General features: G+C 44.6%; 1 protein-coding gene across 5 annotated transcripts in view; it reads left to right on the top strand.

The window, feature by feature from the left end:
- The window catches only part of ECHDC1 (ethylmalonyl-CoA decarboxylase 1), a 102137-nt gene that overhangs the window by 25147 nt on the left and 49312 nt on the right, over positions 1 to 27678 (top strand). Inside the window, exon 1 of one of the 5 annotated variants that reach the window (XM_056566501.1) lies at positions 8796 to 8817. The exons of the other annotated variants lie outside the window; for them this stretch is intronic. Within the exon in view, the coding sequence (XP_056422476.1) occupies positions 8811 to 8817 (7 nt within the window). The 5' untranslated portion in view covers positions 8796 to 8810. Of the gene's footprint in view, positions 1 to 8795; positions 8818 to 27678 lie in introns of those variants that run through there. 5 annotated transcript variants of the gene reach the window in all.

The following is a 27678-nucleotide window of genomic DNA, read 5'->3' as shown; positions in this document are numbered from 1 at the left end:
AATATTTAAATATATACATTAAAAAAAATGCATAGGGTCCCCCCTATTTTTATTTTTCAGCCAAATACCAACCAAGCAGCAACAGCCTGATGTTATCAGGGTGGGCAAAGATCAATGATACTGGCCCTCCCCAGCCTAAATGACGCCAGTCTGTTACCGCCTAGGCCCAGAAGCGACATTTTTGACGCTCCGGGTCTGTTGCTACCGGCTCTTCCCGACACCCCTGTGGCGGTGGGTACCGGGGTAATAATTGGGGTTAGTGCTAGCTGTAATTGGGGCTAACGGTAAGCCCTGGCTTAGTAATGGACTTCCACTACTAAGCCTGTCAAGTAAATAAGAAAAAAAACTATAAAACATTTTTATTCCAAAAAAACACTCCCCCACAAGCCCTCATTAACCATTTTATTAACATTAAACAGAAATAAAAATAAAAAAACGCTGATCATCGACACAGTCCACCGAATCCGAAGTAGTCCACAGGATACATGGATCTGAAATGAGAAAAAAAAACAAGAAAAATAGGTTAATACATTTATTGTCACCCGCCCACGCATCTCCCTTGCTGCACTACTACAACTCCCAGCATGCCCTTACAGTAATGACATGCTGGGAGTTATAGTCATGTGGTGCGGGAGATGTGCGGGCGAGTGACAAGCTTGTCACCCCCCCACTGCATGATTACAACTCCCAGCATGCCCTTACAGTAAGGGCATGCTGGTAGTTGTAGTTGTGCAGCAGAGGGCAAGTGACATGCTTGTCACCCGCCCCCACCGCACAACTACAACTCCCAGCATGTCCTTACTGTAAGGACACACTGGGAGTTGTAGTCCTGCAATCTAGGGAAGCGGGCGGTAATGCGCTCCGCTCCCTGGCTGGCGGTGATCAGAAAATCCCTGTAATTTCATATTTCCCGCCGGGTCCCGAGAAATTTGAATTGACAGTAAACTCTGAGGCACTGTAGCAAAGGGAGTCCGGGCTGACATAGCTCTACAGCCGCCCGGGACTCCTGCATCTGGGCCGGGAGATGTGCAGGAGCCATCCCTGCCATCCCTCAGCATGTACCGCAGTGCTGAGGGATGGCAGTGACGGCTCCTGCACATCTCCCGGCCCGTCTTCAGGAGTCCTGGGCAGCTGCAGAGTGATGCCAGCCCAGGCTCCTTATAACGTATAACGGAGTCACGGAATTGAAGTCCCTACTGTAATATCAAATTTCCCGCCGGGTCCCGTGATTGGATGCTTGGTCCTGGCCAATCACGGGACCCAGCGGGGAATGTAAAATTACATTAGGGACTTCAAAAATTCTGCGGTGCCGAGGTATGTTAAAGAATCCCTGGCTGGCATCACTCTGCAGCCGCCCGGGCTCCATTTGATTCTATTCTTCATTTAATGACAGAGGCACTGATTTACATCCCCCCTCCCCCCCTTGTCTCCTACCCGCTTTGCACATCTCCTGCCTGCTACAAGACTACAACTCCCAGCATGCCCTCACTGTAAGGGCATGCTGGGAGTTGTAGTCTTGCAACAGGTAGCAGACAGATGGGAGATGTGTGGCACGGGCGGGAGGGAGACAAGGTGGGGATGTAAATCTGTATAGTCAGAAAAGCAGAAACATAAGGTTCAAGCTGGTGTAGATTCCTGGAGCTTTTTAATCAGATATGCCTAGATCTGCGACAGTCGCATTTGATAAATCAGGGTGTACTGGAAAGTGAAAAGTGAAAAAATGTCTACATGAGCAAGATGTCAAGATGAGCGGTGGGATGTAAACAAAGAAAAAGTCGCACATAAGCGGAGTTGCGCCAAAGTTGCGCCAAAGTTATGGGAAAAAAAAGCTCTGCAAACTTTGATAAATCTGGGCCATAGTATTTCTTACCTGTTTGCCCAAGTTCTGAAACTACCAAAAATCCATTTGTTTTATGCATCTGTAATCCTCTTCCCAACCATGTCTAAAACACCACTTTCTGGTTAAGCAGTTGTTCAGTACTACTATCCCAGAATGCATTGGTTTCTCAGCTGTTCATCCCAACCCCCCTTTTTTTCTACACCTCTCCCACTGCACTGCTGCCAGTTCCCTGCCCAGAACGGCTGCAGAACATTGCACCTGCTGTATTCCTTCTCTGTCCGGATGATGTGGCTCAGGAAAGAGGGAGGAGCTGGGGGAGCTGCTGAGACAGTACCACACGGACAATGAAAGAACTACAAAATTTCCAGTCAGGGGTGAATTACGCAAAAGCACGCTTAAGTCAGTAGAATTTGTGATAACAATATTAGTAAGTTTTATATATATATATATATATATATATATATATATATATAAATATATATATATATATATATATATATATATATATATATACAGGTCCATCTAAAAAAAAATAGCATATTGTGATAAAGTTCATTATTTTCCATAATGTAATGATAAAAATTTAACTTTCATATATTTTAGATTCATTGCACACCAACTGAAATATTTCAGGTCTTTTATTGTTTTAATACTGATGATTTTTGCATACAGCTCATGAAAACCCCAAATTCCTATCTAAAAAAATTAGCATATTTCATCTAACCAATAAAAGAAAAGTGTTTTTAATACAAAAAAAAAGTCAACCTTCAAATAATTATGTTCAGTTATGCACTCAATACTTGGTCGGGAATCCTTTTGCAGAAATGACTGCTTCAATGCGGCGTGGCATGGAGGCAATCAGCCTGTGGCACTGCTGAGGTGTTATGGAGGCCCAGGATGCTTCGATAGCGGCCTTAAGCTCATCCAGAGTGTTGGGTCTTGCGTCTCTCAACTTTCTCTTCACAATATCCCCCAGATTCTCTATGGGGTTCAGGTCAGGAGAGTTGGCAGGCCAATTGAGCTCAGTAATTCCATGGTCAGTAAACCATTTACCAGTGGTTTTGGTACTGTGAGCAGGTGCCAGGTCGTGCTGAAAAATGAAATCTTCATCTCCATAAAGCTTTTCAGCAGATGGAAGCATGAAGTGCTCCAAAATCTCCAGATAGCTAGCTGCATTGACCCTGCCCTTGATAAAACACAGTGGACCAACACCAGCAGCTGACATGGCACCCCAAACCATCACTGACTGTGGGTACTTGACACTGGACTTAAGCATTTTGGCATTTCCTTCTCCCCAGTCTTCCTCCAGACTCTGACACCTTGATTTCCGAATGACATGCAAAATTAGCTTTCATCCGAAAAAAGTACTTTGGACCACTGAGCAACAGTCCAGTGCATGTCAGCTGCTGGTGTTGGTCCACTGTGTTTTATCAAGGGCAGGGTCAATGCAGCTAGCTATCAGGAGATTTTGGAGCACTTCATGCTTCCATCTGCTGAAAAGCTTTATGGAGATGAAGATTTCATTTTTCAGCACGACCTGGCACCTGCTCACAGTGCCAAAACCACTGGTAAATGGTTTACTGACCATGGAATTACTGAGCTCAATTGGCCTGCCAACTCTCCTGACCTGAACCCCATAGAGAATCTGGGGGATATTGTGAAGAGAAAATTGAGAGACGCAAGACCCAACACTCTGGATGAGCTTAAGGCCGCTATCGAAGCATCCTGGGCCTCCATAACACCTCAGCAGTGCCACAGGCTGATTGCCTCCATGCCACGCCGCATTCAAGCAGTCATTTCTGCAAAAGGATTCCCGACCAAGTATTGAGTGCATAACTGAACATAATTCTTTGAAGGTTGACTTTTTTTTGTATTAAAAACACTTTTCTTTTATTGGTTGGATGAAATATGCAAATTTTTTTAGATAGGAATTTTGGGTTTTCATGAGCTGTATGCCAAAATCATCAGTATTAAAACAATAGAAGACCTGAAATATTTCAGTTGGTGTGCAATGAATCTAAAATATATGAAAGTTTAATTTTTATCATTACATTATGGAAAATAATGAACTTTATCACAATATGCAAATTTTTTGAGAAGGACCTGTATAGATATATATATATATATATATATATATATATATATATATATATATATATATAACTTCAAAAAAATGGTGCGGCACTCCAAATATCCAAAAAAATAACTTATTTATTCCACATGTCAAAGAGTGCGACGTTTCAGCCCCTCAATGGAGCTTTTTTCAAGCATGCTTGAAAAAAGCTCCATTGAGGGGCTGAAACGTCGCACTGTTTGACATGTGGAATAAATAAGTAATTTTTTGGGATATTTGGAGTGCCGCACCATTTTTTGAAGTTATCAATTGGCTGTGATCGAGCCTGAGGAGCTGCCACCCGTCTACTGTGGTATAGTAGTGCTGCATTTTTTTGGACATCTATATATATATATATATATATATATATATATATATATATATAATATATATATTATACATTTGTAATAATAAAAAAAAAACTGGAGTGATTTTTCCACAGCAACCAATCACAGCTCAGCTTTCACTTTACCAGACCTCGTTAGCTGAGCTTTGATTGGTTGCTGTGGAAAAATCCCTCCAGTTTTTCCCTCACAAAGTTTGATAAATCTGGGCATATGTGTGTGGGATACTCGGCTGGCTGGTTGTCGTGACACCAGGACTGTAGTAGTGGTGTGGCTCTGCTCTGATGATGGTGGTTGTAGTACTGTGTGAACTCCACTTACCACCACTCCAATGAAACAGTCATCTGTATCAGGGCGCCAGGAATTACATTCTTAAATGCCAAGACTTTGGATAACTGTTTAAACTTTACTGAACTGGTTGCAGATCCATAAAATACAATATACAATTCCCTTGGTACAAAATGGAGGTAAAAGTTACACAGGAGCAGGTGAATTGGTGAGCAGCCACTGTCGCAGACTTTAAGGCAATTGTGGGACTGGTAGTATGCTTGTTACTTTAGCTTAGACAAGACTTGAGTTATGCTTAAGCTGAATGAAGACTTTTGACTGGATTCTGACTGAAGACTTTAGACTGGATTCTAAGTTGACTGACTTATTAACAGTTACTGGGAACTTCAGGCTCTAGACTTGGCTCTATCTGGCAGGGTTCCAATTTAAGTAAGTACCACTTAAATCTTCACGGGGGCAGTCTCTGGCAATAAGAAAAGTCCTTCTATCTCACCTATGCTTTCTTAGGTATAATCGAGATGCCACTAACTGGAGAGCATCTAACAAGGGGACCACAAACACAACTCCGTTACAGGGATGGGTGCAACCCATAGGATAACCCGTACCTTCTTCCAAAAGCTATAGGGCCCATCAGCAATGCATTTTGTCCTTACAGCACTGTTTGAGTTGTTTTACTATCTTGGCAGAGAAAACTTCAGGAAAGTCTGGATCAGCAATACTGTTATTTGGGGCCCATCCTCATTTAACCTCTTAACAACCATTGACGTGTATACACGTCAATGTGCCTTTAAGAGTGTATGCCATACAGGGCTGATTCCTGCAGCTGGGAGCTGCCACTAATAGCCGGCATATGGCAATCGCTGTAGGCTGCTATTAACCCTTTAGATCACCGCTGTCAGCTTTGTCTAAAGGGAGATTTAAAAGGACCCTGGTGGTCCCCCTCACCACTGACCCAGCAGTGCGATCGCAGGGGGGAGATTCACTGCTGAAGTAGCCATAGGACTTACCTCTCGTGCAGTCTGTGCTAGAATAATAAAGCCTGGTCCAGCCAGGCTCTATCAATCACAGAGCCATGGACCAGAGCACACAGATCAATAGGTACTGATAAAAATTACAGATCATGGATCCAAAAAATGAGTAGCTTTATGGGTGGAAAAAAAAATTTAAGGGGTTCAGAAGAGGGCAATTTTAAGCAAACTATATTAAAAAAACAGGGTGGGCCATTTATATGGATACACCTTAATAAAATGGGAATGGTTGGTGATATTAACTTCCTGTTTGTGGCACATTAGTATATATGAGGGGGGAAACTTTTCAAGATGGGTGGTGACCATGGCGGCCATTTTGAAGTCGGCCATTTTGAATCCAACTTTTGTTTTTTCAATAGGAAGAGGGTCATGTGACACATCAAACTTATTGGGAATCTCACAAGAAAAACAATGATGTGCTTGGTTTTAACGTAACTTTATACTTTCATGAGTTATTTACAAGTTTCTGACCACTTCAATGTGCTGCCCATTGTGTTGGATTGTCAATGCAACCCTCTTCTTCCACTCTTCACACACTGATAGCAACACCGCAGGAGAAATGCTAGCACAGGCTTCCAGTGTGCGTAGTATCAGGTGCTGCAGAATGGGCAAAACAAAAATTGGAATAGGACCCTCAGTTTATACAGAAGATTTTGTTCAGTGATGAGGCAAACTTTTATGTGAATGGTGAAGTTAACAAACAAAACCACCGCTATTGGTCTGACACTAACCCACATTGGATAGATCCCTCCAAGACTGTTGGAACACAAAAATTGATGGTATGGTGTGGTATATGGGGTACAAAGATAGTGGGACCATTCTTCATCAATGGAAACCTCAAGGCCACTGGATATGCAAAATTGCTACATGATGATGTGTTTCCCTCTTTATGCATTGAAGCTGGCACGTTCCCTGAGTTTTTCCAGCAAGATGGTGCACCACCACATTATGGGTGTCAGGTCCGAGCAGTCCTAGATGAACTGTTTCCTGGAAAGTGGATTGATCGTCGTGGGCCAGTTGAATGGCCCCCAAGGTCTCCCGATCTGACCCACTTAGACTTTTATCTTTGGGGCCATCTGAAGGCAATTGTCTATGCTGTGAAGATACAAGATGTGCAGCACCTGAAACTACGAAAACTGGAAGCCTGTGCTAGCATTTCTCCTGCAGTGTTGCTATCAGTGTGTGAAGAGTGGGAGAAGAGGGTTGTATTGACAATCCAACACAATGGGCAGCACATTGAACACATTTTATAAGTGGTCAGAAACTTGTAAATAACTCATGAAAGAACAAAGTTACGTTAAAACCAAGCACATCATTGTTTTTCTTGTGAAATTCCCAATAAGTGTGTCACATGACCCTCTTCCTATTAAAAAAAACTAAAGTTGGATTCAAAATGGCCAACTTCCAAATGGCCGCCATGGTCACCACCCATCCTGAAAAGTTTCCCCCCTCACATATACTAATGTGCCACAAACAGGAAGTTAATATCACCAACCATTCCCATTTTATTAAGGTGTATCCATATAAATGGCCCACCCTGTGTGTGTATATATATATATATACATATATATATATATCTTTATTATGTATCATTGTAATCGTACTGGCCTGAAAAATCAACATGACATGTCAGGTTATTTTAACCCCTTAACGACGCAGGACGTATATTTACGTCCTGCGCCGGCTCCCGCGATATGAAGCGGGATCGCGCCGCGATCCCGCATCATATCGCGTGGGTCCCGGCGCTAATCAACGGCCGGGACCCGCGGCTAATACCACACATCGCCGATCGCGGCGATGTGCGGTATTAACCCTTTAGAAGCGGCGGTCAAAGCTGACCGCCGCTTCTAAAGTGAAACTGAAAGTATCCCGGCTGCTCAGTCGGGCTGTTCGGGACCACCGCGGTGAAATCGCGGCGTCCCGAACAGCTGATTGGACACCGGGAGGGCTCTTACCTGCCTCCTCGGTGTCCGATCGACGAATGACTGCTCCGTGCCTGAGATCCAGGCAGGAGCAGTCAAGCGCCGATAATGCTGATCACAGGCGTGTTAATACACGCCAGTGATCAGCATGAAAGATCAGTGTGTGCAGTGTTATAGGTCCCTATGGGACCTATAACAATGCAAAAAAAAAGTGTTAATAAAGGTCATTTAACCCCTTCCCTAATAAAAGTTTGAATCACCCCCCTTTTCCCATAAAAAAAATAAAACAGTGTAAAAAAAAAAATAAATAAACATATGTGGTATCGCCGCGTGCGTAAATGTCCGAACTATAAAAATATATCATTAATTAAGCCGTACGGTCAATGGCGTATGCGCAAAAAAATTCCAAAGTCCAAAAAAGCGTATTTTGGTAACTTTTTATAACATTAAAAAATGAATAAAAAGTGATCAAAAAGTCATATCAAAACAAAAATCATACCAATAAAAACTTCACATCACGGCGCAAAAAATGAGTCCTCATACCGCCCCGTACGTGGAAAAATAAAAAAGTTATAGGGGTCAGAAGATGACATTTTTAAACGTAAAAATTTTCCTGCATGTAGTTATGATTTTTTCCAGAAGTGCGACAAAATCAAACCTATATAAGTAGGGTATCATTTTAACCGTATGAACCTACAGAATAATGATAAGGTGTAATCTTTACCGAAATATGCACTGCGTAGAAACGGAAGCCCCCAAAATTACAAAATGGCGTTTTTTTTTTCGATTTTGTCGCACAATGATTTTTTTTTCCGTTTCGCCGTGCATTTTTGGGTAAAATGACTAATGTCACTGCAAAGTAGAATTGGCGACGCAAAAAATAAGCCATAATATGGATTTTTAGGTGGAAAATTGAAAGGGTTATGATTTTTAAAAGGTAAGGAGGAAAAAACGAAAGTGCAAAAACGGAAAAACCCAGAGTCCTTAAGGGGTTAAAGTGTTAATATTAAAGGAAAGAGAACAACAGCTCAAAAACAACACGTATGTGCAGGTATGCACATCACACAAACTGTCAATGGTACACAAGTGATAAGCCTATCAGGCTTTATTTGTTGGAGGGGTGTTGAATATTTAACGCACGCCCCCGTCACACAGGTGCGTGCGTTGCGTTTTGCGGTGTTTTCAGTTTACTGTGCACCACTGTCAGCTTGTACGTTCCCCCTCAAGAGTGTGTGGAGTTCGGTGGCAGAGGTTTTTCGGGTCATAATATGGTCTATGGTCGGTAAGTGCCGATATCCGGCGATGCGATCTTTCATTCTCATATGTTCACATATGCGGTTTTATGTCACGGTGGGCTGGGGGCGGGGGACTGCAGCGCTTCTGATGAGAACAGTGTCGGGGTGTCATTGGGGGCTTGGTTGGGGTCATGTCTCACTCATTAAGGCATGTTAGACAATTGCCGAAACTTACTGTGGGCAGCAACTTCTTTGGGGTCCTGGAGGTCGGGGCTGCGGGTCCCGGCAAAGTTTCCCTTGCTGCTGCACAGCCGACTGCAGTGCACGGACGCCGTCGCTAGGAGGCACTGTGTGCGCACGTGTAATGCTGGTCACTTGGTTTGTTACATAAAGTTTTTTTATAAAAAAAAAAAAAAAGAGGTGGTTGTGGATACACCTAGTAATGTTATGTTGGTAGGGGAATGCTTAGGCATATAGGTGCATAAATAAATACATCAACCCGGTTCAGGTAGAGATAGGAGTTTAAAAAAAATTAAAAAAAGGGGAAAAAGGAAGAAAAATAAAAAGAGTGTGTGCGGTTATGTTAAGCAATTGTTAAAGGGCATATAAAAAAAATGTATGGATAGTATAATAAATAAAATTTGTATAAGGGACGAGAGGTCATAGGGAGATATATTAACGTGTATATATTAAAAAAAAAAGTATGTCTTATACGGTTCATATACTTGTAATATCATATACAGTGCATATGGTTATGGGGTTTTACAGTACATTCTTTTCCGTGTTATGTGCAGTATGTACAGTCATGGCTTGTGTTTGGTACATATACTCGTAATGGCTTGTGCAGCGGGTACGGTGGCAGCGTGGTATACAGTTCATACTATCACGGTGTTTGCAGGTATTGTGTTGTATACAGTACAGGTGCACAGTGTTACATGCAGAGCATACGGTTATAGGTATGTATTCAGTACACACGTTTCATAGCAACACACGATCCATATGGTTATAATATTATATGTGGCAAATACGGTATTGTATTGCTAATTGCAGTACATTTGGTTGTTTATAGGTGTTTATATGTGTCATAACTATTATAGCAGTCATAAGATGTGTTTTTTCATGGTAGCATTTATTACAGTGTGTCAATTTCATTCATGTAGTTTCACATGTTATAGTGTTTTTACCTTTGTAGATACATTATAGTATTGCAGTGCAGATACGTTTGTAGCATTGGGGCACACACGTTCTTTACGTTAGTAATATACGTCTGTCGTTTTTATGCGTTTGCATAGCTTTGGTAGCGTGTAATCTTGTCAGCGTTTTCTGTGGGTATATGTATGTATATATGAGTCTACAATAGAGCTTTCAAATGTATAGGTGATAACGTTTTTGTTTAGCAGCTTTACGGTATTATGGCATAGCCGTTATATCAATGCCTTATGGCATTCTATACTCTGCATATGCGTTTGTGGCAGCTATGCTGATTGATACGCCCATGGCATTTAGGTCATGCATACGCCTATGGCATAATACTGTTCATGGATGCTTGTGATATTATATGGTCGGTACTCTCATGGCATCTATATATGATACGCTAGGGGCTTCATTGTGCATACACTCATGACATTCATACTGTTCACACGCTCATAGAGTTATACTGTTCATACACTCTGGGCATTTGTACTGTTCACACGCCTGTTCATAATGTTCACACGCTCAGGGCAGGTATACGGTCATACTCTTATAGCAATCACACTGTCCATACGCTCTTAATATTTATACTGTTCACACATTTATGGCATGTATACTTTTCATACACTCATGGCATTTGTACTATTCATTCGCTCAGTGACGCATACTGGTTATACGCTTGCTTGGTGGTTATACCGTTTTAGGCACATTGCATTTATACTTTTCAGAAGCTCATGGCATTTATACTGTTCATTAGCCCACAGTATTGATATTGTTCATCAGCTCATAGTAGTTGTTATTACATGATCGGGCCATTGATACTGTTCATACGCTTATGGAAGTTATGTTGTTCATGCAGTTTTGGTGTTGACACGATTCTTATGCTCATGATATGTGTTTCATAGCCTTGTAGTAATTTATACTGTTTTTATACATTCATGTCGTTTCACTATCCACACACTCGTGGCATTAATAATGCTCTTGGCAATTATACAGATCATATGCTTACGGCACTCATTTCGTTATACGATATTGTTCACATGCTCGTAGCATCTATACTGTTCATACATTCTCAGCAGTTACTGGTCAGGTACCCATGGCATTTGTGCTGTTCACATTGATGGCGGTCATACGGTTTTGCGATCAGGGTATTCATGTGCTCCCGTTCTTCATACACTCAGCATTCATGCGGTACGTGTACTCGTGGTGTTTTATGCTGCACATGCGCTTGTGCGTTGGATTTATATAGCGCATGGCTTTATACAGTTTATATGCTCATAGTATTACGGTTGTTTCCCATCATACCTGCCACTTCTGCAGGGGGTCGTTTGACATGGTTGTTCATTTCTGACACATATTCAGAGCAACAGCATCACGACACATAGGTGATGTATACCCCTCATACCTGCCATGACTGCAGAGGGATACATTGCATAGTCGTTGCTACTGACACGTTTTCAGAGTGACAACATCACGACACATAGGTGGTTGTATACCCAGTATACCTGCCACATCTGCAGGGGAATACATTGCATAGTTGTTGTTACGGACACATTTTTCAGAGCAAAAATATCACGTCACATAGGTGGTTGTATACTCTTCGTACCTGCCACGTCTGCATGGGGGTTACACCATGCTGTTGTTGTTACTGACACGTCTTCAGAGCTACAACATTTCAACACATAAGTGGTGATTCCTTCGTACCTGCCACATCTGCAGGGGGATACATTGCATAGTCGTTGGTACTGACGCATCTTCAGGGCAACAACATCATGACACATAGGTGGTGGTTTATCCTCCATACCCGACACCTCTCCAGGGGGATGCACTGTGCAGTTGTTGTTACTGACACGTGTTCAGAGCAACAACATCACGACACATAGACGGTGGTATACCCATTATACCTGCCACGTCTGCAGGGGGACGCATTCCAAAGTTGTTGTTACTGACATGTTTTCAGAGCGACAACATCACCACACATAGGCGGTTGTATACCGATCATGCGCAATACGGCTGCAGGGGAATTCACTGAGCAGTTGTTGTTATGGTCACGTCTTCAGTTCAATAACATCACGACACATAGGCTGTGGTGAGTCTCAATTATTTAAAAGTGTTCTTTATTACTGTACAGACGCGTTTCGAGGTCTTGCACCTCTTTATCAATGATTATGGCATACATACATAAAAGCATTATCACTGGCTTTTTATAGTTTCTAAAATGGGCGCCGGAGAGTACAATTGGATGAGTAAAAAGAGTGTCATAAGGCTGCGCTCTGGTGTGTTGTAGTGGCGCTGTCTGATGACATAGGGGTGTTTCATTCATAAAGTAAAAAAAAAATAAATAAAATTATCACTTTTGTTAAGCAGTAAAATGTGGCCAAACATTAAAAGCAAGGATTGCGAAAATGTTCCATGTTGTATGAGGAGGTATAGTGTTATGCGGTGATGCGAGTATGTCAGATGTGTTACTTCTGTTTTTAGCAATGGTTGGATGATGCGTGTCTGATGCCAGGTGGTGGAGATGTCCTATTGACAGAGATGCTGCGTGAGATGTCATTTGTCGGGCCGTTGCGCTTTTTTCTGCTAGATGGTGGGTACCATGGCTGGTTATTTCGTGTTCATGTTTGTAACTATTTTTATTTATTTTTATTTGTAGAAGAGAGGGTTTCGGTCCTTGATGCAGTTGTCTCTTATTGCCGGATGATCGGACGGGGATTGCTGTGCTGGTTATTACCAGGTGTGTGGTATGGTAGGTGTGTTTTGGTATATATGGATATGGGGATGGCAAAAGGATGCTGTGGTGCTGTCATGGTTTAGTTTGTGGAGAGGGGTGTTTTGTTAGCACTGGTGTGTATAGATGTGACAGCAGCGGTTTCATAAGATGGTACTGCAGCGCTTTAGAATGTATGGGCTTGTAGATGGGTGTTATTGATTGTAGGTGGATGGCATGCTGTATGTGACTGCAGCGGTGATTTCTAATGATGGTACTGCAGCGCTTAAAAAAAAAAAAAGGGGGGTTGGAAAGGGGCCTGTGGGTAGGTTGCGAGAGACGTGTGTGTAGTTGGTATTATGTTGTGTATGACATGCTGTACGCTATGTATGTATGTGGGATAGGTGGTGTTTAATGGACTGCCTGTGAAAAATGGGTGATAGGCTGTATTTTGTTGGGTTTTGGATTGGAGGACAGTATGTCGTGGGTTGGGTATTGTGTTGGGGTTGTGGAGTGGTTGGTATTTAGGGATTTTTGGATGATTGGGAAAGCATGTCATACACAACATAATACCAACTACACACACGTCTCTCGCAACCTACCCACAGGCCCCTTCCCCCCCCCCCCTTTTTTTTTTTTTTAAGCGCTGCAGTACCATCATTAGAGATCACCGCTGCAGTCACATACAGCATGCCATCCACCTACCATCAATAACACCCATCTACAAGCCCATACATTCTAAAGCGCTGCAGTACCATCTTATGAAACCGCTGCTGTCACATCTATACACACCAGCGCTAACAAAACACCCCTCTCCACAAACTAAACCATGACAGCACCACAGCATCCTTTTGCCATCCCCATATCCATATATACCAAAACACACCTACCATACCACACACCTGGTAATAACCAGCACAGCAATCCCCGTCCGATCATCCGGCAATAAGAGACAACTGCATCAAGGACCGAAACCCTCTCTTCTACAAATAAAAATAAATAAAAATAGTTACAAACATGGACACGAAATAACCAGCCATGGTACCCACCATCTAGCAGAAAAAAGCGCAACGGCCCGACAAATAACATCTCACGCAGCATCTCTGTCAATAGGACATCTCCACCACCTGGCATCAGACACGCATCATCCAACCATTGCTAAAAACAGAAGTAACACATCTGACATACTCGCATCATCGCATAACACTATACCTCCTCATACAACATGGAACATTTTCGCAATCCTTGCTTTTAATGTATGGCCACATTTTACTGCTTAACAAAAGTGATAATTTTTTTTTTTTTTTACTTTATGAATGAAACACTCCTATGTCATCAGACAACGCCACTACAACACACCAGAGCGCAGCCTTATGACACTCTTTTTACTCATCCAATTGTACTCTCCGGCGCCCATTTTAGAAACTATAAAAAGCCAGTGATAATGCTTTTATGTATGTATGCCATAATCATTGATAAAGAGGTGCAAGACCTCGAAACGCGTCTGTACGGCAATAAAGAACACTTTTAAATAACTGAGACTCACCACATCTTTATTCCATCTACGGTTGGCGCCGAACATCCCGGGAACCTTTTTTCCAGACCCCGCAAACCAGCTTATCGAGTGTGCTGCCACACATCTCGAGCAACCCGGACGGCTGCACCGCAAACAACATCCAAAGGGTTCATATCTACCAGACGTCCACAAGGTTGTTGTGTGCCAACACAACCTTGCAAGGTGAGATCATCATTCATATCCACCTATTTCTTCCACCTAGTACAAACATACTGCCCAATAGGAAGCTCTGTTTTTGTATTTTTGTATACAGCCCCACCGACACATAGGCTGTGGTATACCATCATACCTGCCATGTCTGCAGGGGGACCCATTGCAAAGTTGTTGTTACTGACACGTTTTCAAAGCGACAACATCCCCACACATAGGCGGTTGTACACCGATAATATGTGACTCAGCTGCAGGGGAATTTACAGAGCACTTGTTGTTATGGTCAAGTCTTAGAACAATAACATCACAACACATAGGCTGTGGTATTCCCATCATACCTGCTACGTCTGCAGGGGATACAATGCATAGTTGTTGGTACCGATACGTTTTCAGAGCGACAATATCACGATAGATAATAGACAATAGACATAGATGGTATACACATAATACCTGCCACGTGTGCAAAGGAATACACTGCGCAGTTGTTGTCACTGACACGTCTTCAGGGCAACAACATCACGACATACAGGTGGCTGTATACTCTTTATACCTAACATGGCTGCAGGAGGATGCACTGCGGAGTTGTTGTTAATGACACGCTTTCAGAGCAACAATGGCATGGCTCATAAGGGACGTAGTCCCTTCATACCTGCCACACCTGAATTGGGATACATTGCGTAGTTATTGTCACTAACACGCTTTCTGAGTTATAATTTCATGACACATAGTAAAATAAAATAAATGAAACGATGGTTATGCCAGACCGGTCACACGTACAGGCACGAGGGTTACGCATAGAACTGTCACACCTACAGGTACGATGATTACGAAAAGACCTGTCACGTTTACAGGCACGACGGTTAAGAAAAGACCTGGTAAAGGTTTAGGCATGGTGGTTCTCATATAGAACTACAGGTTCTAGGGTTACGCAAGGCACTGTCATGGTTACAGGCACAATGGATATGATGTTATCTGTCAATCGCGGCAGGACGTCACCCCGGGGTTCAGTTTTGATGCAGAAGTTCGACGGTTGAAGGTTGGGTCAGTGTCCAGGATGGGGTTATTTGAGTGTAGTCGATGGCACGTAAGACCTCTCAGGTGGATAGGCACATTGTCTACGCATAGTCCTGGCCTGTCTACAGGTACGATGGTGATGCAAGGTTCGATTACCCACAACAGGCAAATGCTTCGGAGTACAGTTGGTGGGTAGTTCATGGCGTGGCTGTTGGTACAGTCTTCAGGTAAGTTTCTTGAGCTTAGTTCTGGTTACAGGTAAATATGCACAGCATGGTCAAGGTCTGTCATCTGTCATGGGGTCAGGTTACTTGTGTGTCAATTGGCTAACAGCTTGTCTTTTTGGCCTCTAAAATAAGGATCGGATAGTGTTGTTTAGGCCTGACAGGCAGCTATCAGTTTCTCTTAGTTTAATGACATACCGTATTTATCGGCGTATAACACACATTTTTTAGGGTAAAAATTTTAGCCTAAAGTCTATCTGCGTGTTATATGCCGATAAGCCGCTGCAGTTCAATGATTTAAAGCGGGCGCTTTAAATCAATGAACTGCAGCGGCTTTTACAGGTGCAGAGACCTGCCGTCGCTGCCGGCTTCTCTGCCCCTGCCTGTCCGGGGGTCTAGAACCCTGCTGCTGCCGCTTCTCTCCCCCCTGCTATCGGTGCCGCTGCCCCTTCTCTCCCCCTGGCTATTGCAGTGTTGCCGATAGCCAGGGGAGAGAAGGGGCAGCGGCGCCGATAGCCAGGGGGAGAGAAGGGGCAGCGGCACCCATTGCCGGCGCCGCTGCCCCATCGCCGGTTGTATAATTACCTGTTGCCGGGGTCGGGTCCGCGCTGCTTCTGGCCTCCGGTATGGCGTCCCCTGCGTCGTTGCTATGCGCTGCGAGACGCAATGACAAGTGACGTCACTCGTCATTGCGCCGCGCCGTGCAGCGCATAGCAAGACCCAGGGGATCCCACACCGGAGGCCAGAAGCAGCGGGGACCAGACCCCGGCAACAGGTAATTATAGAACCGGGGATGGGGGAGGCAACGGGGCATCGGCGCAGGCAATGGGTGCCCCTGCCCCTTCTCTCCCCCTGGCTATCGGCGCCACTTCTCTCCCCCTGGCTATCGGTGCCGGCAATGGGGCAGCGGCACCGATAGCCAGGGTTAGAGAAAGGGCAGCGGCGCTGATAGCCAGGGGGAGAGAAGCAGCGGCAGTAGGGCTCTAGACCCCAGGAAAGGCAGGGGGAGAGAAGCGGGCAGCGACGGCCTCTCTCCCCCTGCCTTTCCTGGGGGCGTCTGCGGGGTCAGAAACAGTGTATCGGGGTATACACATGCACACACACGCACCCTCATTTTACCAAGGAAATTTGGGTAAAAAACTTTTTTTACCCAAATATCCTTGTTAAAATGAGGGTGCGTGTTATAGGCCGGTGTGTGGTATAACCCGATAAATACGGTATGTCAGTACATGTCAGGATCCGGGCTGATGTACTGGGAGGACACGGGAGTGGATCCCCTGTGTCAGTGAGGTGATGGCGTGGGCCGTACCAGGGGAACGGAATCTAAGGGGTTACTGGTTTTCACCAGAGCCCGCCGCAAAGCGGGATGGACTTGCTGCGGCAGGTAACCCCCAGGTCGTTCCACCCGATAGCGACTCAACCTCACTGACAGCTGAGACAGGCGCGGTACACAAGGAGTAGGCAAGGCAAGGTCAGATGTAGCAGAAGGTCAAGGCAGGCGGCAAGGTTCGTAGTCAGGGGCAACGGCAAGGGGTCTGGAAACACAGGCTTGGAACACACAGAAATGCTTTCTCAGGGCACTAGGCAAGAAGTGGGTTTTTATGGAGAAGGAGGTGATTACACATGATTGGGCCAGGCACAAATTAATGGTGCACTGGCCCTTTAAATATTAGTGAGTCGGCGCGCGCGCTGGGAAGACACAGTAGGAGGCGTGCGGTAAGTGACATGGGACGCGATCCGAGAGTGGGCACGTCCCAACCCGCCGATCGCGTCCCCTCCGATGACAGGGGATGCTATGGGGATTTTCACCTGCTCTTGTCAGAGGTGTCAGAAGAGAGCGCTGTGAGACAGAAAAGAAATCCAAAAATAAAAAAGTTCTTCTGTAGTATACAGCAGCTGATAAGTACTGGAAGGATTAATATTTTTTAATAGAAGTCATTTACAAATCTGTTTAACTTTCTGGCACCAGTTGACTTAAAAAGACCTAAAAAAAAAAAAAAGGTTTTCCACCGGAGTACCCCTTTAAAAAGTTTAATGTGCCAGCAGCATGAGGAAATCACATGACACAGCCTGGAGATGGCGGCAGCCTATCTAGGCCACAGAGCGTCACAATGACAGAGCCTGGAGTTGGTAGCAGCATGAGGAGACTATATGGTGGCACAATGACAGAGCCTGGAGGTGGCAACATCAGCAGCAGGAGACCATATGGCAGCACAATGAGAGAGCCTGGAGGTGGCAGCATCAGCATGAGGAGACCATATGGCATCACAATGAGAGAGCCTGGAGGTGGCAGCAGCAGCAGCATGAGGAGACCATATGGCAGCACAATGACAGAGCCTGTAGGTAGCAGCAGCAGCATGAGGGCCATGCCAACTGAGGGTTGAGTCTGAGGAACCCACCAACAGTTAGCTGGCGGTGTGGGATGTCACTTGGGATGAAGTGGATGACCGAGTGAACCAATCAATCATGGCTGCTGGGTTGCTGGTCGAGACACGACCGCTAGCTGACACTGGGAGCTCAGACCTCTCGCGAGCTGACTCCTGCTGCCACACGCCCCTACTCTGCTGCAACCTCTGCCTGCGCCTGATTAATTTAGACCTCTGACACTCCTCTGTGCACGTCCTCTCACTTCTCTGCCTGACATACTTGTACAAAAGCTGAGTGTGTATATATTACACTTATGATAGGAAAATATGCTACAGTACGGTTACACCTGAATTAGGCGTTAAAAGCAGGTGTGTAGGTATTTCTGGCCTTAAACACTAACTGGCCCCTATGAGTTTAACAGGAAAAAATGTAAAAGCGCTGAGTGCGTATATATTACACTTACAAGGTGACTAGGTCTTTTAGTGCTCACACTAACTGGCCCCTATTAGTAATACACCCCAGTACAGTTGCAACATAAAGTCTACTCTCTCTCTCTCTCTCTCTCTCTCTCTCTATTGTCTATCTGCCTTCAGTGATGTGGGCTTCAGGTGAATTGATTCGCCGCTGTAAAGATCAGCAGCAGGACCCAGGGTTAATGCCAGGCACCACTGATCGGGCTGTTGCCCGGCGTTAACCCTTTAGACGTTGCGAACAATGTTGATAGCGGCGTCTAAACCGAAAGTAAAAGCATCCGGCAGCTCAGCAGAGCTGATCGGGACCATCGAGGTAAAACCGTGTTATCCTGATCAGCTGAGAGGATGGCGGGAGGGGCCTTACCTGCCTCCTCACTGTCTGATCAATGATCTGCTGCTCCCAGCCTGCCATGCAGGCTGGAGCAGCAGAGCACTGATATCACTGATCAATGCAATGCTATGGTACCGTTAAAAACTAAAGACTCACATATAGCCGTGTATGCGGAAAAATTTAAACGTTATAGGGGTCAGAAGATGCCAATTTTAAACAAACTTATTTTGGTGCATGTAGTTTTATTTTTTTAAAGTAGTAATATAAAAATAAACCTACATAAATTGGATATCCCTGTAACCGTATGAACCTACAGAATAAAGATATAGGGGGAGATTTATCAAGAAATGTCTATTTTAGATCAAATTTCCCCCTTTTTTTGTCTATACTTTGACTAGCGTGCGCCTTATTCATCAATAATGCGCAGCGTAATGATGAATAAGGCGCAGCTCTCCTTTAGCGTGAAAAGTTGTCTAACGTGCACCTTTTCTAAAAAAGAGTCAGACCAACAACCAGAGGCCTGGGTTCTCAACCCGTGGTACATGTACCCATAGGGGTACGCCACGGTTTTGCAAAAGCGCCAACAAATACTGGCCATGCACTGGCAAGTACTTGTCAGCGCATAGCCGGGCAAACCTCCAGCTGTTGCAAAACTACAATTCTCAGCATGCAGTGACAGAAGGGCATGCTGGGGGTTGTAGTTATGCAACAGCTGGAGGCACACTGGTTGCAAAACACAGAGTTTGTTACATAACTCAGTGTTTCCCAACCCATGTGCCTCCAGCTGTTGCAAAACTCCCAGCATGTATGGTCTGTCAGTGCATGCTGGGAGTTATAGTTTTGAAACAGCTGGAGGCACATGGGTTGGGAAACAATGAGTTAGAAAACAGATAATGTTTCCCAGACAGTGTGCCACCAGTTGTTGCAAAACTACAACTCCCAGCATGCCCAGACAGCCGAAGGGCATGCTGGGAGTTGCAGTTTTGCAACAACTGGAAGAGAACAGATTGGAGACCACTGAGTAGTGGTCTCCAAACTGTGGCCCTCCAGATGTTGCAAAACTTCAACTCCAAGCATGCCCAGACTGCCTAGGCATGCTGAGAGTTGTAGTTTGGCAACATCTGCAGGGCCAGATGTTACAGAACTACAACTCCGAGCATGCCTGGACTATCTGGGCATGCTGAGAGTTCTAGTTTTGCAACATCTGGAAGAGCACAGATTGGAGACCACTGCACAGAAAGCCAAAGGCTGTCTGGACATGCTGGGAGTTGTAGTTTTGAAACTCCTAGAAGCAGCAGCGAAGATTAGTGATGATCTTCACTGCTGTCTCTGATAATTTATACCGGAATATCGGTATAAGTTATCGGCTATTGGCCTGAAAGGTGACAGATTATCGGTATCGGCCCTAAAAAAATTGATATCAGAAGTTGTCCCCCGCTTCTACCAGATAACCCGTGCGATACTGCGTGTCCCCGGGTTAACTGAATGCCGTCTATAGACGGCGGAATGCGCAAAGGACCTGCGCAATTCACCATCTATAGATGGGATTCTGCGGGAAGGGGTTAAAGGTTGAATTGTGGAAGGTAGAAGTGATTCTCATGCCTACTGGTAGGTGGTATAGCTTTGCGCCTAAAAATGTACCTTTGCGCACAAAATAGCGACTTTTGACAAAAGTCACAAATGATAAATACGTGACCACTGCATGGTCAAAAAGTAAAAGATCGATGGGTAGGCAAAAAAAGTGAAACTGTCTATATCAAATGGTGCATAAAAGTCTCAAAATATGCTGCTTGCGCCTGAACTGCGCCTGAACATAAAAAAATTCTCTAAAAGCAATGATAAATCTCCCCCATAGTGTCATTTTTACCGAAAAGTGCACTGCATAGAAACAGAAGCCCCAAAAAATTACAAATTGGTGTTTGTTTTTTTTTTTTATTTCCCCCCACAAATAAGTTTTTTTTTGGTTTCGCCACAGATTTTGTTATAAAATAAGTGATGTCATTACAAAGTACAATTGGTGACGCAAAAATAAGCTCTTATACGGGTCTGTGGTACAAAAGTGAGAGCGTTATGATTTTTAGAAGGGGAGGAGGCAAAAACTAAAGTGCAAAAAGGAAAATTGGCCTGGTACTCCGCCCCTAACATCTTATCCCCATCCAAAGGATGGGCTAAGAGGTCTGATCGCGGGGGTGACGTCACGCTCCGTCCCCTCAATTCAAGCCTATGGGAGGGGGCGTGGTGGTCGACACGGCCCCTCCCATAGCCTTGCATTGAGGGGGTGGAAATGGTCAAAATGGGCTTTGTTGTTTTCAACTAGAGTACCCCTTTAAGATGGTTCCTGAAAATGTGATCCTAGGTGGAATTCCACTGAATCTGAAGCAGAATACACTTTAACAGCTTAACGACCATGGACGTGTATACACGTCCAGGGCGGATGCACGTTCCCGCACCAGGACCAGTATACTCATCCATGGTTCTCTTGGGTGCTGCCCAGTGCACCCACGAGATCGCAGCAGGGACTCAGCTGTATCACACAGCCGGGACCCTGCTGCACTGCCGGGACTGAAGTAAACTTCCCGGCAGTTTTAACCCTTACAGCTGTGGTCGGAAGTGACCGCGGCTGTAAGTGTTATGGCAGAGGGAAGGGGATCCCTCTGTCTTCCCTGCCGCACCCCGCATCGCGATCGCGGGGTGCTGTGTCTAATACGCGGCTGGCCGGGGCCTGCCGCACTGCCGGGAGTAACTTCACTTCACTCCCGGCAGTTTAAGCCTTACAGCCGTGGTCGGAAGTGACCGCAAGCTGTAAGGAGTTTGACAGAGGGAGGGGGCTCCCTCTGTCTCTCCTGCAGCACACCGCAACGATCGCATGGTACTGCTTCATACCTGGGCAGCCGGGGGTCCTGCAAAGACCCCCAGGTCTGCCCTGGGTATTGCCTGTAGGACGTGCCAGAGGCACGTCCTGATATGCTGCCTGCTAGTGAAAACTGGCAGGCAGCATATAACTTCAATGCTTTGGAATACTAAGTATTCCAAAGCATTAAAAAAAAGTGTAAAAATAAATTAATTAATTAAAAATAAAAAAAATAAAAAATGTAAAAAAAAGTGTAAAAATATTTTTTTTTAAAGTGTAAAAAAGGAAAAAAGTGTAAAAAAAATTAAATAAAAAACATGTTTATTAAATAAATATAATAAAAAATGCGTAATGTGTGAGAAAAAAAACAGCGGACATCTGCAGCATGTAATATGCTGCTGTTGTCCGCTGTATGATCCTACATATTATGCATTTTTGTGTAGGATCACAACAATGAGCTCCCTGCTGCGGCTAGGTAGCTTTGTGCGTCCACTCATTGAGGCGTATTTCCCGCCAGCAGTCACAAGTGGACATACTGAGCTACCCAGCTGCAGCAGTGATCTCTCATCCGCCGTGTGAAATACTCTGCGGATGCGCTCTGTCTGACCCTTTTTGTCTATAGGAATATTATAGGGGTGTAGTTTCCAAAATGGGGTCACTTGTGGGGGTTCTGTATGGTTCTGTCAGCTAAAACCCTTTGCAGGCATGAAGTGCGGCCTATAATCTATTCCTAAAATGATGCCCTGAAAGCCAAATGGCGCTCCTCTCCTTCTGGGTCCCACCACGCAGCCAAGGAACCAAATATGTCCTAAGCGGGGGTATTTCCGAACACGGGAGGAGCAGCTTAATGAAATATAGGGTGCTTTTTTTCAATATCAGAAGCGAAGTACAAAAAATATGTCCCACAAATGATGCATTTGTGGAAAAAAGCTAATTTCGAATTTTTAACACCGACTTTGTAATAATTCCTGCCAAAAAACTATGGCATTAAAATACTCACCGTACCCCTAGCGAATACCTTGAGTGGTCTAATTTTTAAAATGGGGTCATTTAGGGGGGTGGGTTCCTATGTTCTACCACCTTTAAATTTCTGCAAACCTTGCACAGCACATAAAAAAAGATGTTCTTTTCAAATTTTGAAAATACTGAAAATTTCAAGTGCAATTGTTAGGCTTCTATTTCATTTACAATGTTAATAAAAAAAACACTTAAAATAAAGTAGACATCTGAAAGTATAAGTGTCATAAACTATTTGGTCAGAAAGTATAAATATATGCATCCTATAAGTGTTAAAATAGTAAAAAATCTTTTTTTTTCATTTCATGATTTTTTGCATTGTAAAAAGAAAACTACAAATTATATCGGCTTTTACTATGTACATGAAGGACAACTTGTGATAAAAAAAAACAATGTCAGAATTATCGTGATTGGCAAAACGTTACCAGAGTTATTCTCTAATAAAGACAGACATCCCCGATTTGAAAAAACAGGTCTGGTCTTTTAGGGGCGTACAGACCTAATTGTTTTGTTCCTTAAGGGGTAAAACTCAGCAGGGAAATGACTGCATGTCAGCTTGTTTATTTCACTGTGTGTGTGTCAGCTTGTGTATGTCACTGTGTGTGCTTCAGTGTGTGTGTCAGCTTGTGTATGTCACTGTGTGTGCTTCAGTGTGTGTGTCAGCTTGTGTATGTCACTGTGTGTGCTTCAGTGTGTGTCAGCTTGTGTATGTCACTGTGTGTGCTTCAGTGTGTGTCAGCTTGTGTATGTCACTGTGTGTGCTTCAGTGTGTGTGTCAGCTTGTGTATGTCACTGTGTGTGCTTCAGTGTGTGTGTCAGCTTGTGTATGTCACTGTGTGTGCTTCAGTGTGTGTGTCAGCTTGTGTATGTCACTGTGTGTGCTTCAGTGTGTGTGTCAGCTTGTGTATGCCACTGTGTGTGCTTCACTGTGTGTGTCAGCTTGTGTATGTCACTGTGTGTGCTTCACTGTGTGTGTCAGCTTGTGTATGTCACTTTGTGTGCTTCAGTGTGTGTGTCAGCTTGTGTATGTCACTTTGTGTGCTTCAGTGTGTGTGTCAGCTTGTGTATGTCACTGTGTGTGCTTCAGTGTGTGTGTCAGCTTGTTTATGTCACTGTGTGTGCTTCAGTGTGTGTGTCAGCTTGTGTATGTCACTGTGTGTGCTTCAGTGTGTGTGTCAGCTTGTGTATGTCACTGTGTGTGCTTCAGTGTGTGTGTCAGCTTGTGTATGTCACTGTGTGTGCTTCAGTGTGTGTGTCAGCTTGTGTATGCAACTGTGTGTGCTTCACTGTGTGTGTCAGCTTGTGTATGTCACTGTGTGTGCTTCACTGTGTGTGTCAGCTTGTGTATGTCACTGTGTGTGCTTCAGTGTGTGTGTCAGCTTGTTTATGTCACTGTGTGTGCTTCAGTGTGTGTGTCAGCTTGTGTATGTCACTGTGTGTGCTTCAGTGTGTGTGTCAGCTTGTGTATGTCACTGTGTGTGTCAGCTTGTGTATGTCACTGTGTGTGCTTCAGTTTGTGTGTCAGCTTGTGTATGTCACTGTGTGTGTCAGATTGTGTATGTCACTGTGTGTGCTTCAGTGTGTGTCAGCTTGTGTATGTCACTGTGTGTGCTTCAGTGTGTGTGTCAGCTTGTTTATGTCACTTTGTGTGCTTCACTGTGTGTGTCAGCTTGTGTATGTCACTGTGTGTGCTTTAGTGTGTGTGTCAGCTTGTGTATGTCACTGTGTGTGTTTCAGTGTGTGTGTCAGCTTGTGTATGTCACTGTGTGTACTTCAGTGTGTGTGTCAGCTTGTGTATGTCACTGTGTGTGTCAGCTTGTGTATGTCACTGTGTGTGCTTCAGTGTGTGTGTGTCAGCTTGTGTATGTCACTGTGTGTACTTCAGTGTGTGTGTCAGCTTGTGTATGTCACTGTGTGTGTCAGCTTGTGTATGTCACTGTGTGTGCTTCAGTGTGTGTGTCAGCTTGTGTAGGTCACTGTGTGTGCTTCAGTGTGTGTCAGCTTGTTTATGTCACTGTGTGTGCTTCAGTGTGTGTGTGTCAGCTTGTGTATGTCACTGCGTGTGCTTCAGTGTGTGTGTCAGCTTGTGTATGTCACTGTGTGTGCTTCAGTGTGTGTGTCAGCTTGTTTATGTCACTGTGTGTGCTTCAGTGTGTGTGTCAGCTTGTGTATGTCACTGTGTGTGCTTCAGTGTGTGTGTCAGCTTGTGTATGTCACTGTGTGTGCTTCAGTGTGTGTCAGCTTGTGTATGTCACTGTGTGTGCTTCAGTGTGTGTCAGCTTGTGTATGTCACTGTGTGTGCTTCAGTGTGTGTCAGCTTGTGTATGTCACTGTGTGTGCTTCAGTGTGTGTGTCAGCTTGTGTATGTCACTGTGTGTGCTTCAGTGTGTGTGTCAGCTTGTGTATGTCACTGTGTGTGCTTCAGTGTGTGTGTCAGCTTGTGTATGTCACTGTGTGTGCTTCAGTGTGTGTGTCAGCTTGTGTATGCCACTGTGTGTGCTTCACTGTGTGTGTCAGCTTGTGTATGTCACTGTGTGTGCTTCACTGTGTGTGTCAGCTTGTGTATGTCACTTTGTGTGCTTCACTGTGTGTGTCAGCTTGTGTATGTCACTTTGTGTGCTTCAGTGTGTGTGTCAGCTTGTGTATGTCACTGTGTGTGCTTCAGTGTGTGTGTCAGCTTGTTTATGTCACTGTGTGTGCTTCAGTGTGTGTGTCAGCTTGTGTATGTCACTGTGTGTGCTTCAGTGTGTGTGTCAGCTTGTGTATGTCACTGTGTGTGCTTCAGTGTGTGTGTCAGCTTGTGTATGCCACTGTGTGTGCTTCAGTGTGTGTGTCAGCTTGTGTACGTCACTGTGTGTGCTTCAGTGTGTGTGTCAGCTTGTGTATGTCACTTTGTGTGCTTCAGTGTGTGTGTCAGCTTGTGTATGTCACTGTGTGTGCTTCAGTGTGTGTGTCAGCTTGTTTATGTCACTGTGTGTGCTTCAGTGTGTGTGTCAGCTTGTGTATGTCACTGTGTGTGCTTCAGTGTGTGTGTCAGCTTGTGTATGTCACTGTGTGTGTCAGCTTGTGTATGTCACTGTGTGTGCTTCAGTTTGTGTGTCACTTTGCGTGCTTCACTGTGTGTGTCAGCTTGTGTATGTCACTGTGTGTGCTTTAGTGTGTGTGTCAGCTTGTGTATGTCACTGTGTGTGTTTCAGTGTGTGTGTCAGCTTGTGTATGTCACTGTGTGTACTTCAGTGTGTGTGTCAGCTTGTGTATGTCACTGTGTGTGTCAGCTTGTGTATGTCACTGTGTGTGCTTCAGTGTGTGTGTCAGCTTGTGTACGTCACTGTGTGTGCTTCACTGTGTGTGTCAGCTTGTGTATGTCACTGTGTGTGCTTCACTGTGTGTCAGCTTGTGTATGTCACTTTGTGTGCTTCAGTGTGTGTGTTAGCTTGTGTATGTCACTTTGTGTGCTTCAGTGTGTGTGTCAGCTTGTGTATGTCACTGTGTGTGCTTCAGTGTGTGTGTCAGCTTGTTTATGTCACTGTGTGTGCTTCAGTGTGTGTGTCAGCTTGTGTATGTCACTGTGTGTGCTTCAGTGTGTGTGTCAGCTTGTGTATGTCACTGTGTGTGCTTCAGTGTGTGTGTCAGCTTGTGTATGCCACTGTGTGTGCTTCACTGTGTGTGTCAGCTTGTGTATGTCACTGTGTGTGCTTCACTGTGTGTGTCAGCTTGTGTATGTCACTTTGTGTGCTTCAGTGTGTGTGTCAGCTTGTGTATGTCACTGTGTGTGCTTCAGTGTGTGTGTCAGCTTGTGTATGTCACTGTGTGTGCTTCAGTGTGTGTGTCAGCTTGTGTATGTCACTGTGTGTGTCAGCTTGTGTATGTCACTGTGTGTGCTTCAGTTTGTGTGTCAGCTTGTGTATGTCACTGTGTGTGTCAGCTTGTGTATGTCACTGTGTGTGCTTCAGTGTGTGTCAGCTTGTGTATGTCACTGTGTGTGCTTCAGTGTGTGTGTCAGCTTGTTTATGTCACTGTGTGCTTCACTGTGTGTGTCAGCTTGTGTATGTCACTGTGTGTGCTTTAGTGTGTGTGTCAGCTTGTGTATGTCACTGTGTGTGTTTCAGTGTGTGTGTCAGCTTGTGTATGTCACTGTGTGTACTTCAGTGTGTGTGTCAGCTTGTGTATGTCACTGTGTGTGTCAGCTTGTGTATGTCACTGTGTGTGCTTCAGTGTGTGTGTCAGCTTGTGTATGTCACTGTGTGTACTTCAGTGTGTGTGTCAGCTTGTGTGCTTCAGTGTGTGTGTCAGCTTGTGTATGTCACTGTGTGTGCTTCAGTGTGTGTCAGCTTGTTTATGTCACTGTGTGTGCTTCAGTGTGTGTGTCAGCTTGTGTATGTCACTGTGTGTGCTTCAGTGTGTGTGTGTCAGCTTGTTTATGTCACTGTGTGTGCTTCAGTGTGTGTGTCAGCTTGTGTATGTCACTGTGTGTGCTTCAGTGTGTGTCAGCTTGTGTATGTCACTGTGCGTGCTTCAGTGTGTGTGTCAGCTTGTGTATGTCACTGTGTGTGCTTCACTGTGTGTGTCAGCTTTTGTATGTCACTGCGTGTGCTTCACTGTGTGTGTCAGCTTGTGTATGTCACTGCGTGTGCTTCAGTGTGTGTGCCAGCTTGTTTATGTCACTTTGTGTGCTTCACTGTGTGTGTCAGCTTGTGTATGTCACTGTGTGTACTTCAGTGTGTGTGTGTGTGTCAGCTTGTGTATGTCACTGTGTGTGTCAGCTTGTGTATGTCACTGTGTGTGTCAGCTTGTGTATGTCACTGTGTGTGCTTCAGTGTGTGTGTCAGCTTGTTTATGTCACTTTGTGTGCTTCACTGTGTGTGTCAGCTTGTGTATGTCACTGTGTGTGCTTCAGTGTGTGTGTCAGCTTGTTTATGTCACTTTGTGTGCTTCACTGTGTGTGTCAGCTTGTGTATGTCACTGTGTGTGCTTCAGTGTGTGTGTCAGCTTGTGTATGTCACT

The sequence above is a fragment of the Hyla sarda genome, chromosome 3, assembly GCF_029499605.1.
Source record: "Hyla sarda isolate aHylSar1 chromosome 3, aHylSar1.hap1, whole genome shotgun sequence".
Lineage (NCBI taxonomy): Eukaryota > Metazoa > Chordata > Amphibia > Anura > Hylidae > Hyla > Hyla sarda.
The sequence above is the reverse complement of the archived record's forward strand: the minus strand, read 5'-3'. Positions and strand labels throughout refer to the sequence as shown.